Source organism: Ursus arctos, unplaced genomic scaffold (genome assembly GCF_023065955.2).
Source record: "Ursus arctos isolate Adak ecotype North America unplaced genomic scaffold, UrsArc2.0 scaffold_32, whole genome shotgun sequence".
Classification (NCBI taxonomy): domain Eukaryota; kingdom Metazoa; phylum Chordata; class Mammalia; order Carnivora; family Ursidae; genus Ursus; species Ursus arctos.
The window spans coordinates 23,259,469-23,277,061 of NW_026623008.1; the positions used below are offsets into that span (position 1 = coordinate 23,259,469).

The 17,593-nt window shown below is 59.8% G+C and overlaps 1 protein-coding gene across 2 annotated transcripts in view; it reads right to left on the reverse strand.

Annotated features, from left to right (window-relative positions):
• Positions 1-12,657, reverse strand: part of ADGRB2 (adhesion G protein-coupled receptor B2) — a 29,445-nt gene extending 16,788 nt beyond the window's left edge. For both annotated transcript variants that reach the window (XM_057305215.1, XM_057305216.1), the window contains exons 1-3: positions 11,844-12,657; positions 600-683; positions 184-348 (exon numbers count right to left, since the gene is read on the reverse strand). In XM_057305215.1, the coding sequence (XP_057161198.1) occupies positions 184-348; positions 600-683; positions 11,844-12,648 (1,054 nt within the window). In that variant the 5' untranslated portion in view covers positions 12,649-12,657. The remainder of the gene's footprint in view (positions 1-183; positions 349-599; positions 684-11,843) is intronic.
• Between the last annotated feature and the right edge of the window lie 4,936 nt (positions 12,658-17,593).

Below are 17,593 nucleotides of genomic sequence, written 5' to 3' on the forward strand. Positions count from 1 at the left end.
TGGTCTGATTCCTCTGTGTTCCCAGTGCCCTGTGTGGGGCGGGCTGGGCACGGTGTGCGGGACAGTCAAGTTTGCCGAGTAAAAAAAAAAAGGAGGCAACCCACCATTTTTGGAAGATGAACCCGCCCAAGTCCCGGGCAGGACCTACCCCTGCAGGCAGAGCAGGCGGGAGGATGGGCGTACCTGGGCAGGTGGCTGAATTGTTGCAGGGCCGGGTCTCCCGCAGGGGCCCGCTGCACAGGGTCCCATAGGGGGAGGACACGCAGGAGCGGGTCCGCACCTGCAGACCCTGCCCACACGTCAGAGAACACACGCTCCATGGGGACCACTCCTCAGCCGCGGGGTCGCCTACGAGAGAGGGACAGCGTCGGCGGCAGGGGGCACCTCCCGAGCACTCGGCCTCCTAGGGATCCTCCTACCCTGACCCAAGTGACAGGCTCTTAAGGAGGCCGCCCAGCCCTGCCCACAGGCCTCACGTGGCAGAGATGTGACTGAGCTCTAGGACACAGACACAGACGGGCACACGCCAAGCACACATGCCACCAGACGCCACATCGTCGGGCCCCCGCCGCAGAGGAAGGGAGGCGGGCCCGAGTTACCTGTCTGCGCCATGTAGAGCCCAGGCTCATCTGCAGACCTTGGCCACTGGGTTTTCACCTTCGGTTCCTCTTCCGGCTCCTCACCTGGAACACGGAGGTGGTGGCAGGGGCTCAGCAAAGGCCAGCTCTGTCCTGCCACGGTGGCACAGGGAGGGCGGCCTTGCTCGCCTCAGCCTGAGGGCCTGGAACCGACTGCAGGCGAGGCTGACCGAGCGTCCGGTCCTTGCCCCTGCCCCACCACCGCCATTTCACAGCTAAGGAAACTGAGGCTCAGAAGGCCGCCCAGGACTCGCCCGCAGCCTTACAACCGTCTTCTCCTCCGCTTGCCTCAGCTGGACTGAGGGAGACTGAAGACGAGTGGCCACTCACATCGGCGGGCTCTGGAAGGCTTCTGGGCCATGTGCTACCCATACCTAGCTCCTCCAATCCTCCTCTGGGAGGCAGGGACCATCGTCTCTGTTTAAAGATGAGGACACTGAGGACCAGAGAGGGGAAGTGACCTGTCCAAGAGCACACAGGCTGGGTGAGCCTGAGGCCCAGGCTCTTTCCCCTCACGGGACTGACTCCTCAGACTGACAAACAGGCCACCCCCCTCACACACACCCCCCGCCTGCCTCTGGGACGTGATTCATGCCAAGCCAGGGGCTGAGTGTGCGGCACTGGACTATGACCTGAAGGCCGCAGGTCAGAATGTGGCTCGTCTGAGACCCAAGGGCCTGAGGCAGGTGCCTACAGCCTTGCAGACCCTCCTCCCCACTGCCCCTGTGGCTGGGGGAACAGCAGGTGCTCCCCGAGGCCGCTGCCGCCTCGGCCCCAGCCTCAGCAGGCTCTCAGCTGACCACCCTGATTTGTGTGTCTGGTCTAGGCCTTGGAAACCACCAGTGCTGGAGGAGGGGCTGGGAGCTCCTGTTCTCCAAAGGTGGCCCCTCCTGCTCAGACGTGAGCTCATCCGGGCCCTCTCCCACAGGCCAGGCAGCACAGATGGGGGCTGCCACGAGCACAGAGGGGAAAGACCCAGCCCATGTAAAGGCTGCTGGACAGGTGGGAACAGCATTTGGGACAGGACTCAGCCCATGCTGGCTCCGCACGAGAAGGCACTGCTGGCCCCCACCCCCAGGCCCTCTTCTGTATCTGAAAGCCAGGTCAGCACCCAGCAGGCACGGGATTTGAAGGAACCCAAGAGGGCTATGCTCTTCCTGCCCCCTGCTGCCCAGTCCAGGCTCTGCATCTGAGAGAGAGAGCTCTATCCCACCCGGCGTAAAGAGGGCCACCTTGAGCAAACCCACTGGGCAGGGGGCCCTGAAGTGCCACTCAGCCCAGCTTCTGGTCTCATCAACTCCGGGGTCCTTCCCTCCATCTCAGCCACTAGTCTCAGAACTCAGTCTACATCCTCGCCAAAACTTCTCCACTAGCTCCGAAACCTGGACCCCCGGGATGGCTTTGGAGTCAGACAACCCTGGATCCCACCTGGGGCATGGACACTGACCCGCTGTGTGACCTTGGGCAAGTGTCTTTGCCTCTCTGACTCTGTTTTCACCTCCGTAGAACAGTACTCGGAATACCGCCTCCCTTGAGGGCTGACGAGGACTCCCTGAGAGGGGGCCATGAAGCCCTTAGCACCCTGCTTGGCATGTGGTGAATGCTCAGAAGGCAGGACCCATCTGGCTTATTTTTATCGTCTCCCTCTCCCCTCACAACCTGCACCTCTTCTGCACCCCCGCTTGCCACCCTTCAGCCCCGCCGGGCCTCCTCCCTTCAAACAGTGTCTGTGACCCCTCCCGGCCTCACTTTGGGCCCTGCCTCCCGCCATGCTTGCCCACTCCTGAATCCCCTCACCCAGCCCTTCCACCACACCCGCTCAGCCAGTCCCCAGCCCCGGAGCCTTGTGACAAGCCGCCTTCTCCACGCCCACCCCCAGGCTGCTGAAGAAACCCACAGCTGTGCCAACTGGCACCAGGACAGATTCAGGGCTGCATATCCGCTGGGCGCCTGGGGCTTCTCAGCAGCACTCCCTGGCTCCCCGCCTTCCCCATTCTCCACCTTCGCTGTGCCAGACCTTGACCTCTCTCCTTCAGCTCATCTCTGCCCCCTCACTGTCTGCAAGGAGCTTCTTTACAGAGAAAGCAGACGCTGTGACATAGGAGCTCCCCCACCAACACTTGCCCCCGACTTCTTGCCCCACCCCTCCAACTCCCGAATCCCCTGCCATCCCTCTTACAAAGGCCAGCCTCCCACCCCCCACCCCCGTCCCACCCTGGCCTGGTCCCGCATCTCCCCGCCCACCCTCCAGGAGGGCTCCATTCATTACCCTCTGGCTCAGCATTTGGTCAGCACGGTCTTCTCACGGCAGCCCAAGAATGGACCTCCATTCTGGGGGGGAGCCCTCCTTCGACCCTCCTTCCTCCTCCAGCTACTGCCCCCCCCCCCCGCTCCTCCTCTCCATCAATAAGGGTTCCACAGCTGGCACTCTAGTTTCTCACCTGCCACTCACATCCTGGCTCAAATGTCACCTCGCCTGGTAATCCACTGCAGTCTGGCTTCTGACCACATCTTTCTGCTGAAACTGTTCTTGACAAAGTCATCAGCGTCCTCCTTATTGCTAAGCCTATGGACGCTTGCCGCTTCATCCCGCTTGACCCCTCGGCAGCATGGGGCCCCATTGACTCTTCCTGCCTTGAAACACTCCCCTCCCCAACTCTCCTGGTTTCCTCCTACCTGTCTGGCTCCTCAGCCCCAGTCTCCTTGACTGCTCTGTCTTCCTGCTACTTCCCACATCAGGCAGCCACGCTTTGTCGGGTTTCCACCGCACCCCCCACACCCCCTCCCAAGGTTTAATTTAGCCCCTCTGAATGGCTGCTCCCGAGACATTATCCGCAGCACCCCCACGCTGGGCTTCGCTCCTGTGTAGCCTCCTGCCTTCTGAACAGGTCTCCTGATGAGCAGCCCTCAAATTCAGTCCGTCCAAAATTGGACCACCATTTCTTCTCAAATCTTTACCTGCTTGTTTCCTACCTTTTTCACCTCGAAAACTCCTACCTGATTTTCAAAATCCACCTCACATGACTTCTCATTTGTGAAGTCTTCCTCATCCCCCACTCCCCAGGCAGAGTTGGCTGTCCCCTCCTCTGTGCGCCCTGTCACCAGAGAGGATTCCACCTTCCGACCGACCGTCTGAACTTCCCCACGCCCATGGGCCTTTTGAAGGAAGGCTGTGGAAGCCATCTCCCTGAGCGCAGTGAACCCTGGCCCCGGATCCGGCCCAGAGGCATACCAATAAACACCAACGAACATGTCCCTCCTAGCTTCCCCCCAACCCCACCCCACATGGGTCAGTGGTAATGGTCCCTTGTAAATCTTGAGTATCAGCTCCACCCAACAGTCCTCCACCTAGATCAGCCCCATCCTGACACCCATGTCCTAGTAAACATTCTACAGATACTCCCCGACCTATCACAAATCCAGCTGAGAACTCCCTCATCCAGCTCCCACTTTGGCGTCTTGACATCACTGTGTCTGTGGCAACCCCCACCCGCCAGCCTGGCATCCAGGATGGCCAGCAAACGCGGACCTGTTGGGAGAGCCGTCTGACCTGCTCGCCGTGGACTCCCACTGCTTCCTGTGGTCTCCACAGCCTCTACAAACAGTGCACCAACTCTTTGCTTTCCAGCCCCGTGATAGAACCAGAGGTGACGTCAGTGGTTTCTAGAACCCCCCTGATTTGAAAATCAGAATGTGTCCCAGGCCCAGCTCTTGAATCCTTCTTCTGGCCTCCTGGGCTGGACCAGAGAGGGGAGGGGACAAGCCCAAGGCCACAGGGCCTACACTGACTGCCCTCCCTTCCACCCCCACCCCACTTCCCTCAGAAGGGAAGCCAGGAATTCATGTCCCCCACAGGGGAAAGGCAGGTCTACCTGAGGAGGGGGGACACAGGTGAGACCCGAGGAGTCACCCACTGAAACCGCGTTTATTCAGCAGAGCACGTGTGGGCCCCAGCTGGCTTGGGGCCCACCCCCAGGGGAGTCTAAGAGGCAGCTGAGCCAACAGGATGAGAAGGGGTCCTGGGGTGTGAGCGCCCCCAGAACTCCTGAGTGTCTCATCCAGGGAGCAGCACGAGCTTGGAGGACCCGGGGCTTGGATGCTCACAGTCCGGCAATCTTTCGGCTTTCTCACCTGGGAGCCCGCGCTAGGCGGGCCAGGCCTGCTGCCTGGTCCCCACTTCCCTGCTCAACCCCTGATGACCTCTTCAGTGCTCTGTTTTGTTTTGAATAAGGTAATATATACTACACAACCCCTACTTGCCAGCCACCGTGCACCCTACCTCGCCTCGTCTCCTCCTCACGAGGATGGGTTCTCCCGTGTTACTAATGAGGACCGAGGCTCTGAGGTCGCACACTGGAGAGAGGCTGAGTGGCATTCGAACCCAGGCCCGCCTGACTCCTCCGGAGGCCACACTCTTTCTCCTGCACAGCGCTGGCTCTAGCAAAATGCAGTCCAACTTGGAGCTCCTCAGGGATGCCTTTCTTAATTCCTGTGGGACCTCAAGTCATTTCCGCCCCCACCTGCTCACCCCAAAGCCCCTCACACTTGCTACTGTTATCCTGTTTTCACACCACCTTCTAATTGTTCCTTTGCACATCCACTCTCCATCCGTGAGCCTGATTCTCGTCGGGAGCCTCTGAAGTGATCCTCTGGGAGCCCAGCTGAAACCACTCACACACTCCCCCACCTAAGGAACTTTCAGTGGCTCCCCACTGCTACCAGTGTAAACCTCGGAGCCTGGCATGCGCTGGCCCCTGCTGACCTGTCCAGTCCTGTTTTCTTCTCCCCACCAGGCAGCCAAGCATGCTGCAAGGTCATGTGGGCCAGTGGGAGGGACGTAGCTTTAAGAGCCAGACAGTGGCAGATTTGATTCCCAGTTCCACCGGAGTCTTGCTGTGTGCCCTTGGGCAAGTTGCCTCACCTCTCTGAGCTTAAACATCTTCAACTGAAAATAAAAATGATACATCCTGCCACAGGTTCAGAATCAAGTGAAACAAGAGATATGGACTGCCTGAATACAATAAGCTCTCCGTGGAAAGGGAGTCAGGCAGGAGTCGGGCTCATCGCTCTTGTGGGCACGATGGGAGGGTCTCAATCTCCCTCGGTCCTCTTGCAGAGAGGGCCTCACTTGGAGCAGCAGAATGCTCCGAGGCATTGATCAGGAGTCTGCTACCTCCTTCTTGTCATCTACATGCTTTCCTCTCTGCGATTGGTGTTTCCTCCCCCCTTGGAATGCCACTCCTCCACCTTCATCTACCAAAATCTTCAACACATTAAATGCTGCCTCCTCCAGGAAGCCTTCCTAGGCTGACCACACAGGAGTTTGGCTGTGCTGGTCCCTTCTGCGGCTGAGACCCTAGGCTGCCACCCTCTGTAGCTGTGAGTGTCCCAGGCTCGTCCCTCTTGTGGGCACGATGGACGAGTCTCCATCTCCCACGCTCTTGCACAGAGGGCCTCGCTCCGAGCAGCAGAATGCTCCAAGGCATTCAGCATACATGGGCCAGATATCCCTGCGCGTTCCCCCACCCCGGTCATAGAGGAGCCACTCGTTTCCCCCCTCCCCTCGACACTGGCAGGCAGGGTGGGCGCAGGCTCTCTGCCATCTGAGCAAGACTGCAGACACCTGCTACACCGCGCTCTGCAGACCCTGCCCCCAAACCCCACACAGTGCAGCCCCCTCAGCCTCCTTTGTCATGAATGTGTTAAAAATAACCACGATAATCATCACTTCCACGGGGAGAGCAGTGCGATTTACAAAGCAGTCCTCCCTCCCAGGGCTCTCTACACCCTCCCTGAGGCTGGCCCCGGGGCCCCGAGTAGGCACCCACAGATCCCCTTGAAACACGTCTCTGTCGTGTCCCTCCACGGCTTCCCGCCCCCAGCAGTGCCTCAGAACCCCGCGGGGCGGGGGCACCGAGAGATGGCTCTGAAAATCCCAAGCTCTACCTCGGCAGCCCGATGCCACTGGGTATCCCCGTGACAGCAGATGCCCAGCCAGAACGCCAGTTCCCCTCCAGTGACTTCCTCCCCCAAGCTGCTGGCCTATCCACCCGGCCTCTCAACAGAGCGCGCTGGGGCCCTGCCACCTCCCCCATGTGGCCAGGGCCTCCTGGAGAGCAGGGACCCCATCTGACTCATCCGGCCTCATCCGGCCTCCCCCACGACACCCAACTTCTTGCGGCCTTAAGGCCCTCAGCCAATGGGGGACAGGGTCCCAGAGCCTTAACCCCGTCTCCCAGCACTGGGGCTACTGCCCAGTAACGCCAGTCTACTAGACCTCCCTGTACCCACATGCTCACACCTCCATGTCTTGGCCCGGGCTGCTTCCTTCTGCGGGGTTTCCCAAAGCATGCGGTAGGAAATGACTTGGGGCGGCTCTCAAACATGCCGTTAAACAACCCCGGATCATGGACAGAGGCAGTTCCCCCTTCCAGGTCTCTTTTAATTAGGGGCGACTTCCTGCCCATCTGCCTGGGGTGGTCTCGTTCGTGCCCGCCCTGATGCGAGCAACAGGACCCCCTTCCCCTGCTTTAAAACCTCAAAAATGTCCCAGGCTAGATGATAAATTCTAGGGTGGCTTTCCTTTTAATCCTTCCAAACGCACACAAGATAAAGTCTGTGCAGTCCGAGCCTTCCACACGTCCCCAGCACGTGCTCATTTCTCTTTCTAACAAATCGAGAGGAGCGACAAGCAGCTGGTTAGAACTTACTACCGTTGCGTTGCTTTCACTACGATTGTCTCTTCCATTATCTTCTACTTCAAATAAGTGATACTCCCTTTCCATTCATGATGTGAAATTTCTTCCTAATATATTAATTTTTTTAAAGATTTTATTTATTTATTCATGAGAGAGAGAGGCGGAGGCAGAGGGAGAAGCAGACTCCCTACTGAGCAGGGAGCCCGAAGCGGGACTCTGGGATCAGGACCTGAGCCAAAGGCAGACGCTTAACCGACTGAGCCACTCAGGCACCCTAATATATTAAATTTTAAAAGCGCTTCCTTTTTTTAAAAAAATTCACGGGCTAGTGAATTCCTATTCACTCCTCAAAACCCAACTTTGAATCACCTCCTTTAGACTGCCTTTCCACCCCTTCGGGTTGAATCCCTCACTCTTCCTGCTGCCTTGACATGTGGCCCATGTACATCATCCCTACTGCGCTAAATTAGGACAACACACAGCGATTTATTAGGGATTTACCACGTGCCAGGCACTGTGCTAAGCACTGACCCATAGCCTCTTGCTTAATCTTCACTATTACTCTGTGAAGAGCTCTCCTGGCCCCATTTCACAGGTGTTAAAATGGAGGTGAAGAAACTTGCCCACAGTCACACAGCTAGTCAGTGGTGGGGTTGGGAACTGAACCCAGGGCCGGGTGACTTTGGCCTATGGCCTTGACCTTGATCACCATACACCAGTGGTCACTCTCCCTCAAAAGAGGGCAGCAGGTGTGTCAGGCTCACTGTGGATGTCGTTCACTCAGAGCCCACCCGCGGCCTGGCACAAACTCCACTCCGATAAAGACATGAAGACGTAAGTGATGGATGGGCAGCTGAGATGTCTCAGGACTCTGGGCCCCTCCCCATACTGTGATGGAGCACGCAGAGCCCCAGCAGCACAGATCAGGGCTGGAAGGACCTTCTAGGAAATGTACAGCCTGTGCTAGGTCTCCCTGCCACCCCCCACCCCCAGAGAGGCCTGGCCTCCCCAATGTCTGAGCCCCAAACAAGCAGGTAAGGCTGCACTTCCTGCCACCAAACGAGGCTGGTCAGAAGAGGACAACAGGGCCTGAGCCCTGGGAGGAGAAAGACCAATCGAGGACTGGGTTGGGCAGGCAGAAGTAGCTTCCCAGAGGAAACAGGGCTCGAATAGTGCTGGGAAGAATGGGGAAGATCTGAATAACCAAGGACCAAGGACATTCCAGGTGAGGGAAACAGCCCAAGCAAAGGCAGGGAGTCCAGAAAGCAGGGGCTTGGGGGCCAGTGAGGAGCCCCAGGCAAGGGCAGGACAGAATCAGAGGGAAGGCTGCAAAGCAGGGGGCGGCGGGGTCTGGGGTGGGGCTGGAAGGCCAGGCTCGAGAGTCTGGGCCACGACGGGGAGTCTGGATCCGGGAAGTGATGCACATTTGACAGGAGGTCCTGAGGCCCCCAGGGGCAGTCCCTTGTCCAAGTCACCCAGCAGCAGTGGCAGAGTGGGGATTTGAACTCTTGCCTCAGGAACAGAGCCTAGATGATGGAGAAGTGGGTGAGCAGCAATGGCCAAGGATGGGACAGTGGCTCTGGGGAGGGCAGGGCGTGTGGGAGAGGAGGGGGAGGGCGGCCAGAGCAAAAGACACCTTCTCCCGGGTATCGCTCCGCACAGCCATCCCCTGTGGCCAGTGCCTCATCAGGTCTGGAGGGTCCGTGGGCAGGAACTGCAAGGGGCAGCTCTACCTCTCCCCACCCCGCCCGATTCCTGCCCCGGCCTCAGCCGGCATCTGCTGAGCTCCTTCCTGCCTGCCTTCCCTTTCTTCCTCTCTCCCCACTTAACAGATTGCGGCAGCAAGATGGCACAAATTTATGGCTCAACTCACCAAAAATAACAAGAGATCTATCAAAGGCAGTTTGCGTGAAATTAACAGGCGCCTGTACCCTCTTGTCAAATGCACTCCACTCCAGCACTGCCCACCAGCTCCCGGCCTCGTGGCTCTTCCAGTAGCGACTCAGCCCCACCCCACCTGGCCTTGCCGTTGATTCCACTTGGGGTGTCCCAGGGAAGGGGAGCACAGCTCCCCTGCTGCAGGACCTGGCAGAGGGGCTGGGGCGAGGGTCCTCCTCGTCCTGCTCACCACCATCCCCACCAATCTTGTCCTCAATCTGGCAGTTCCTTGTGTGAGCCGGTTCTCCTGCAGCTGGTCCATGTGTCCAGCTGGCCCGGTGGGGTGGGGGTGGTGCTACCACCAGGCACCAAGTGCCCTCAGCCCCGATGACATCCTGGCCCACAGACGCCCCCTGCCACATGGAACGAACTGAGCCATATGTCCATTGTCTCCTGCCCCTAAGAGATTGGGCAGAAGGGAGGGGATGGCAGAGAGGAAAAGTCTCTTGCCTGCCAGGGGAGAGGAAGGAAGTCTGGGCAGCCGTGTGCTGTGCGAGTGCACTTAGGAAGACTGATGCCACCTCACCCCCTGCAACTCCCCACAACAGCCCTCCCTGCAGGCAACCCCAAGGCAGCCTAAAAACATGCCAAGCAGGACAAGGGGCATGAGCCGAGGTCAGACGTGGAACAGCTGGGAGCCAGGGGCTCCCTGCTCAGAGATGATACCAGGCCTCACGCCCAGGGACAGTCAGCATCCAATCTCCACCCATCCCCAGTTCCAGAGGCCCCCGCAGAGGCTGTGATGATTATGGGGACCCAGTGGCCTCCCATCACCAGCCCTCTCTGACCCTCAGTGACACCCCATCTACCAACCAACTCCTGCTTCCGGCTTCCACCGAGCCCAGCTGGCTGCTTCTGGCTCTGTGCTCCACATGGCAGCCTGCCCAGATGGTGCCCGCCCATGAGGGCAGAGCCTTGCTCCGTCCACTGCAGACCACTGGGCCGATGGACCACAGGGAAAGCCAGACAAAAGAGCCTGCCCTCTGCTGAGCACGATGGGGGAGGCCCCCACAGAGTGATAGGCAGTGACCGCCAGGCAGGAAGAGCCATAAACCTCCTGATATACGCCTGGCGCTCTCCGCCGATGTTCGACAAAGAAGCGAAATTCAATTTCTTCCTGCAGGCACTAAATCCCAGGCCGGCCTCCAGGGCCTGTAACCTGCCCACGGCCTGGCTGTCACTCGGACGGCTTCATCGACCAATGTTAAAGGCCAAGCTGGCCAGGGGGAGAGGCCAGAACAAGGCCACTGGGCACTTGCCATGGGTAGGCATGGTGCCAGATGTCTTCTGGGGGAGGCTGAGAAGCCCCTCCCCTCCCCCATTGCATTGGGAGAGGCCACTATCATGACAACTAATTAATTCAGAGAGACCTCCCCATTTTACAGATGAAGAAACTGATGCCAAAGAATGGGGTCCACTCAAGGGAGTGGTCAAAGGCAGTGCCCAACTCCAGGGCTCTGGCCTCCAAAGCAGGGGTGGGGACAGGTCATATTCCAGTACTCCTAGTGGCCCTCACACAAGACCCCTTGCCTCCCTGTAAATACTCTCAGGCCAACCTATTCTGACTTCCATCCCTGCATGACACCCTCATGCTGGTAGGCCAGGACCTGTTACCCCAAATGGGGAAACCGAGGCCCAGAGAGGCAAGGGAACTCCCTTTTAGTACGAGAGCGGGGGTCCGGACCCCATATCTGCCTCCCTCCCACCCCATTTCCTGCCAGGCCCACTGGCCAGTCTCGGGCCCAGCACGGCTCGGCAGGCACAAGGGATCCAGATGAGGGGCCAGGGGCCTTGAAGCTGCAGGAAGGAGGGTCGGCAGAAGGTGGCTGTGGTGAGGGAGCTGGGGTGGGAGCAAGAGCAGGCAGGACTCAAGGGCTCGCAGAGCCTTTGCCCAGTCAGCAGGAAGCTCTAGCAGCTGGCAGCCTCAGTCCCAGAAGACATGGGCCCAGAGGGGGAGACAGGGGATGCTGGGAGCTGAGCCAGCCCAGCCCTCCAAAGCAGCCTCGAAGCCCAGGCCTCTTCACCCAGGCACCGTCTTCTGTACCTCCCTCCGCCCTGACCCTGGGGCCACTGCCAAAAATCACTGACCCGTGTGGACAGGAACACGTCCCTGCCTACCTACTCTCCAGCCTCCAGGCAAACTTGTCAACTTGCAGTGCCAGGACCTGCCACGGTCACTCCCAGCTTGGGGCCTTTGTTCGCATTGCTCCCTCTGCCTGGAATGCCCTTACCACTTCTTTGGTTTGGCTGGCTTCCATGTGTCCTTCAGATCTCTGCTCCTGTATCACTTCCTTCAGGAAGCCTTCCTTGATTGCCCAATGTGGGGAGTCCTCTCCCTGGGTTCACCACACCGCATTGGCTGACCTCTGCCCCCCATTCACCCACCCAGACTGCAAACTCTTCTAGAGTGAGGTCTAACCCAAATCCATTTCAGGGACCCCGACATCGGGACAAGGCCGGACACAATGGGGACGTGGGTGAAGGCTGCGGAATCTGTCAAGACGGGTACCAGAGGGCACGCTGGGCCCCCTGGACACACCCACCCCACCAGGGCCCTGCTCACACTCACCATATCTCATCTCGGTCGTGAACAGGTCATTGCTGCTCCCTGAATGCAAATCGGCCTCAGCGGGTGGGGCCGGGCCCCCGGGCACCAGGGCATTGGACAGCGTGTGGGCCGCAGGAGGGCCTGGAGGCGCGGTGGTGCTGGCGGGACCGGCCCCCGCCTCGCCAGGGCAGCTGCAGCCCGGCTGGGCGAAGCCACAGGCCCGGCCGGCAGCGCGGCCACACTCCTCACTCCAGCGGCAGAGCACGCCGCAAGTGAACTGGCTGGAATTGTTGTTGTTGATGAGCAAGACCTCAACGAAGCGGAAGGCCAGGGCGGCTGGCGCCAGCAGGCGCGGGGCCTCCGACGGCTCCGCCGACAGGCACAGCTGCACGAAGTTCTTGTCAAAGTGCAGGAAGGTAAAGGGGCCCGAGCCGCCGCACAGTTCCAGCCCCGCTGCCGCTGCCTCCTCCTCGTCGTCGGGCCGCCCCGCCTCTGCCTCCGCCCGGGCCACCGCCTCCCCTGGGCTAGGCCGCAGGCAGGTGAAGTTGACCAGGTAGTGGTCCAGGGGCAGCAGACGGGGGGCGAAGTGAGTGCACACCTGCTCCTGGCGGTTGAAGCGCAGGTAGAGGGAGTACTTGGTGGGGTCGGGGTTCTCCAGGGTCCAGGAGCAGCCCGAGGCGATGGTGGGAAAGAGGTCCTGCAGTGAGAAGGCCCCGTAGAGCACGCCCGAGGCCAGGGCGGAGCAGGCGCTGGGGGCAGGGTCGAAGGCAGCGGCCAGGCGCAGGGACAGAATTACAGATAGTAAGAGGGGACAGGCTGGGGTCATCCTATGTCCCTTGCCCTGTGGAGAGAGACGGCGGTCAGCAGTCCCAGGCACTGCCAGCATGAGCTCTCAAGTCTCCTGTGGCTCGCTGCCAGGAGTGGGCCTCGCGGTGAAGACTTTGAAGTCACCCACATCCCCCTGTGTGATCTTAGACAGGGGACTTGACGCTTGGAGCCTCAGTCACCTTACCTGTGAAATGAAGGCACGTGGGGGAGTGCCTGACTCTGGAAGCCCTTGAGAAACATCAGTTGTTGTCTCTGTCACCCTGTGATTCCTCGGTCAGTCCCACCAGCCAGAGGCACCTGGCCCGACACTTGGATCTAGCCCCATCCCCACCACCCAACTGGAATTCTCCAGAACCCTTGCTCTCAGTCGCAGTGTATCGTGATCAGCTGTGAGGCGCGTCATGCGTAATCCAGCGGTAATTGTCAAAGGAGCAATGTTTGACAACGATTTGCTTTTTTATAAATCAGAGCGATTCAAGGTTATTCTCGGAACAATGTCATTCTCACTCGCTTGCTTTACTGAGTGGGCGAGAAAGGGGAGGAGTTACCACTGGTGTGCCAGGGGCTGTGCACAACCTGAGCCATGCCCATGGAGGGCACCGCAAGTATGAACGTCATGACTGCCGCTGCGGTGGATTTCCTGGTGGAAACGGTGGGAGGAGACATCTGCAAAATGGGTGCAGTCTTCCCCGTAACCCCTCTTCCCTTCCTGCCACAGGGTTATCGTCCAAGGCCTGGCTCAGGGCCCGCTACCCCCAGTGAGGCCACCAGCCATCCCCTAGTTCGCAGCTCCTGTAGCCCTTGCCTGAAAGTCCACAGCCCCAGTCATCACCTCCTGCCCCTGCTGTCTCCCCAGCTCTAGCTCACTCATCTCAGGAGTCTTTAAGCTCCTAGGAGCTTAACCTAGGAGTGGACACCAGAGTACACTGATTTCTCCGTCCCTGCCAAGTGCTGCACTGAGCCGAACCCCCAACAGCTGTGAATGTACTCCAGGTGTGGGCAGGCGAACAGGACCTAGGCCATACCCTGCAGACATGCAGGGCGGTCAGGCCCAGGTGGACAAAAGCTGGCGGGCAGGGCACCTGCAGGTACCCTCCCACCCACCAGGCCAGGCCGGAGCCACTGCCCACAGCCTGCCCAGCCTCCACCCTAGCTGTCCAGAAAACGGAGCCTGGTACCTGGGCTGGCTCGGTCCTGCTTCCAGCCCTGCCCCCGAGGTGATCCATACTGCCTCCCTCCTCCGTGCCAGCAGCAGAGCTCACAGCCCTGGATGGGCCCCTAGAGTCTGGTTGCTCCACATTAGAGGAGAAAAGATGAGGCTCCGAAAGGGGAGGCGGCCTGCTCAAGATCACACAAGAGTGATCCATCTGGGACTGGAAGCCGGGACCTGAAGCCCCAGCCCGTGGTTCCGCCTCGTCCACCAATAGCCTCTTGCTCCATCCCCTTCCTTGCCCAGGCCTCAGGCCCCCTGATGGACAAGCCATGAGCTCTGGGAACTGAGTCACAAACAGAGGATACTTCACAGGTGTGGCCAGATGTTCCCAAGACCCTGAGGCTGCCCGGGCACAGATTTCCCCTTGGCTCTCTAGGAGCCTCGGCAGTGGCTGGAGGGGCAGGAGTGGGAGGGCAGGGGTGGGAGGGCAAGAATCAGAACCCCAGAATTCCAATCCCGGGGCAGCATCCGTGGAACGCCTCCCTGCCCCCAATCCTGCACCTGCCCCTCCCCAGCTGTAGGGGTCAGGGGGGATAGGGGGACAAGCTCAAGGCAGGCTCATTTACTGGGGAGGAGCCACCCCACCCTCCTCCAAAGACCCGCATGGACTTATTCAGCAGAAGTCAGAACAGGCGGTGTCTCTCCACTGCTCCCGCCAGAACTGAAAAAGGGACGCAAGAGCCCTGGCCTTCCCTGCCCACATCATGCCTGTCCCAAACTGTTCAGCCCGCCCAGCCTGCTGCGACACCAGTGAAGCCAGTCGCTGATGATGAGTGACATCCAATCCCCCCGCTGCCCCCAATTATTTTTAAGCAGGCTGCAAAATTCAGGCCATAGCTGCCGCTCAGCAGAGGGGAGGTGGGGGCTCATTATAACTGGCCTCGCCTCCCCCACTTAGAGCAGGGTGGGGAATCTACACACACACACACACACACACACACAGAGAGGCTTGAACATCACTGCACCGTGCGGACATGCACACAAAAGCACGTATGCACAGACACATGAAAAGACAGGTGTTCATAGGCCTTCTGCATGTGAACAGACACATGTGCACACAGACAGACACACAGATTAGTGAAGCCACGGATGCGTGAATTCACACGCACACAAAGGTACAGGCCCTCACGTGTACAAGGTGTAAGGAGCCAGACACTTGTACGCTTGCACAGAGATGCGCAAATGTCCTCTCTCGGGTGAACACACAGGTAGCTGGCTCTTGGAGGCTTAGCACATAACAGCTAAGTGTCGGGATCGGACTTGCTGCTCCTTCCTTTGTGTGTTCCTGAAGCTGGGGGCTCAGAACCCCAACCCCCCCAGACCCACCGCCTGGGCCTCAGCTGCTCCCTCCTCCAGAGCCCGACACATCGAGAAGCGCTAGGTCCAGCTCCTCAGAGCCACAGCCTGGCTTCTCCACCACGGAGCCACCTCTAAACCCTGCCAAGCCCCCTCCTCCACTCAGTCTCCTTCAGACACCCCCTTCACAGCAGTTCTGGAATTTCACCCTGGGTATGTATGACCCTCGTGGTTCCTGCTGTGACAGAAGACCTTTGGGGGCCCTTTATTTTAATATCGTTCCCCATCCATAAAATAAGGCAAAACACCCAATTCCAAGCTAAGCCAGAGAGAGCCTCTCCTGGGAGAGGACCTGGAAGGATCCTTACCTCACGGGCAGCCCAGGTGGTTATTAGCCATGATCACCCTCCCTGAGCCTCAGTTTCCCCCTCGGTGGGATGGAGACCACGATCCCTGCTCTCAAGATTGTGCGCACCTGCTCATTCAGCCTCCCAGTGAGTTCCCAGCACCCAGCCCGGCCCAGGCAGAGCACGCACACGTCCCTTCCCCTTCTCCCCTCCTTCTGAGGACCTCACAAACTCTCCCTGCTTCCCTGCTGAGCTCCACCACGGTCTCTGGGAAGGCCCTTTGGACTGAACCACGGAAATGACTTTGCCACGTCCAAGCCCAGTAAGATCACAAAGGTGCCCAAGAGCTGGAGAGGACAGGTATGGCGCTCAGCTCCCAGGAAGAACTTCCTGGGTCAGGAGGTTAATGGAGAGAATAATCAAAAGGCCTCCTCCCTCAGGACTTCAGTGGGCTGAGATCGGTGAGCTGCCGGTTGGCACAATCTCAATCACAGGGACACCCCCCCCCCCCGCCTCCATCGCATGCGTGCCGCCAGCCGCCAGACCTGAGAATCCCACCCTCTGCCCAAACACTCTGAGACCCTGTTCCTCCCGGACCCCACAGGTCCCCGGCCTCGGGCTTCCCCTTCTGCACCGCTGAGGGAATCGGAGGCTTTCGCAGCAGCTGGCAGGGACAAGACTGGGGGCGGGAGGGGGGGCACCTCAGGGCAAGGGCTGGGTCTCCGGGATCCCCGGGATCGACCACCTTGTGCCCTGCCTGCTGGGAGCTGCGGCGCTGGGTGGCGGAGTGCGGGGAGCCCGCGCGCGGGCGGGGGAGGGGCAGCGGTGGGGGAGGGGCGCGGCGGTGCGCACATCGGTCGCGTTTATCCACCTGGCAGCTCCAATTCACCGGCCCGTCACTCACCCTCCGCCTCCCGGGCGCTCGCTGGGGGGCCGAGCCCAGGCAGACACGCGGACGGGGACCCCCCACTCGGGGCCTTCGGGTCCCCTGCACATACACTGGCCAGGTGGCAGGGTCCTCAAGGACCCCTGTCCTGGAGCTCTGATACCCAGGAGGGCGCACACCTCCATCCAGCTTCTGGGGCTGGTGGGCAGGACCCGGGGGAGGGGGCTCCCCTGAGTGCGGCCCCGCCTTCTCCACCTGGCAAAGAGGGCCGCTCCTCCTCTAGCTCAGGGGTCTTTCAGTCCAGGAAGGGGCTCTCCCACACACCACCAGGAGGGAGACGGCGGGGGGGCGGGGTACCGCGAGGGCGGGGGCGGGGGGGGGCGGTGACTCAGCCACCCTCCGCCCGCCTCCCCGGAACTTTGCAGCAGCTGGAGCTGCCGTTGCTACAGGAACCGAAAGCTTTTGTTCCCCAATGTCAGGGCTGCCCGGGCAGACTGGAGGCTGGGAGGCCGCCACTCCCCGGTGGGACCCAGGCCCAGCCACACTGCCCAGAGGACTTCCAGCAGCAGAACGGCCGGATTCCAGTCGTCTCTCTCCCCCTTACCCGCCCTTCACCAAGCCAATCCCGGTAAAGCCAGGTTTCTTCAAACTCTTGGGGCTCTCAGACCGGGTCTCCCCCTAACTCTGACCTGGAGCACTAACTGTCCTGGAAAGTTCCTGATGGCATCTGACCCCCTGGGGAGAGGTAAGAGGTTCCTCTGTGTACCATATGCTCCTTTGTGGCTGATTTCCCACGTGGGCCCCCCTAACAGGCAAACCTACCTTTGGGGACCTTGACTTGGGTTTCTTCCCTGCATTTACCCTACCTCCCCAGCCTCTACACTTGAACCAGGACCTCGGAGACCTTGGCCTGGCTTTCACTGATGCCCCTCTGGCCAGAGCTGATCCCAGAGCAGTCCAGTGGGATGGTGAAGGATGGATGAGGGAGGGGAGAGGCTGCCAGTCACAGGCTCCCTGGACCCACTCTGGCAGCTGGATGGTTTCTGGCTTTATTATCCTGGGGGTTAGAGTGAAGTCACTAGAATGTGTTCTGCACTTCTCCTCTGGGAATAGGAGTAGTGTGGAGAGGGGCCTGACCTTGGCTTTGAAGACAGCCCAATAAACCAATCATTGTTGAGCATTACTAGGTGCCAGACACTCT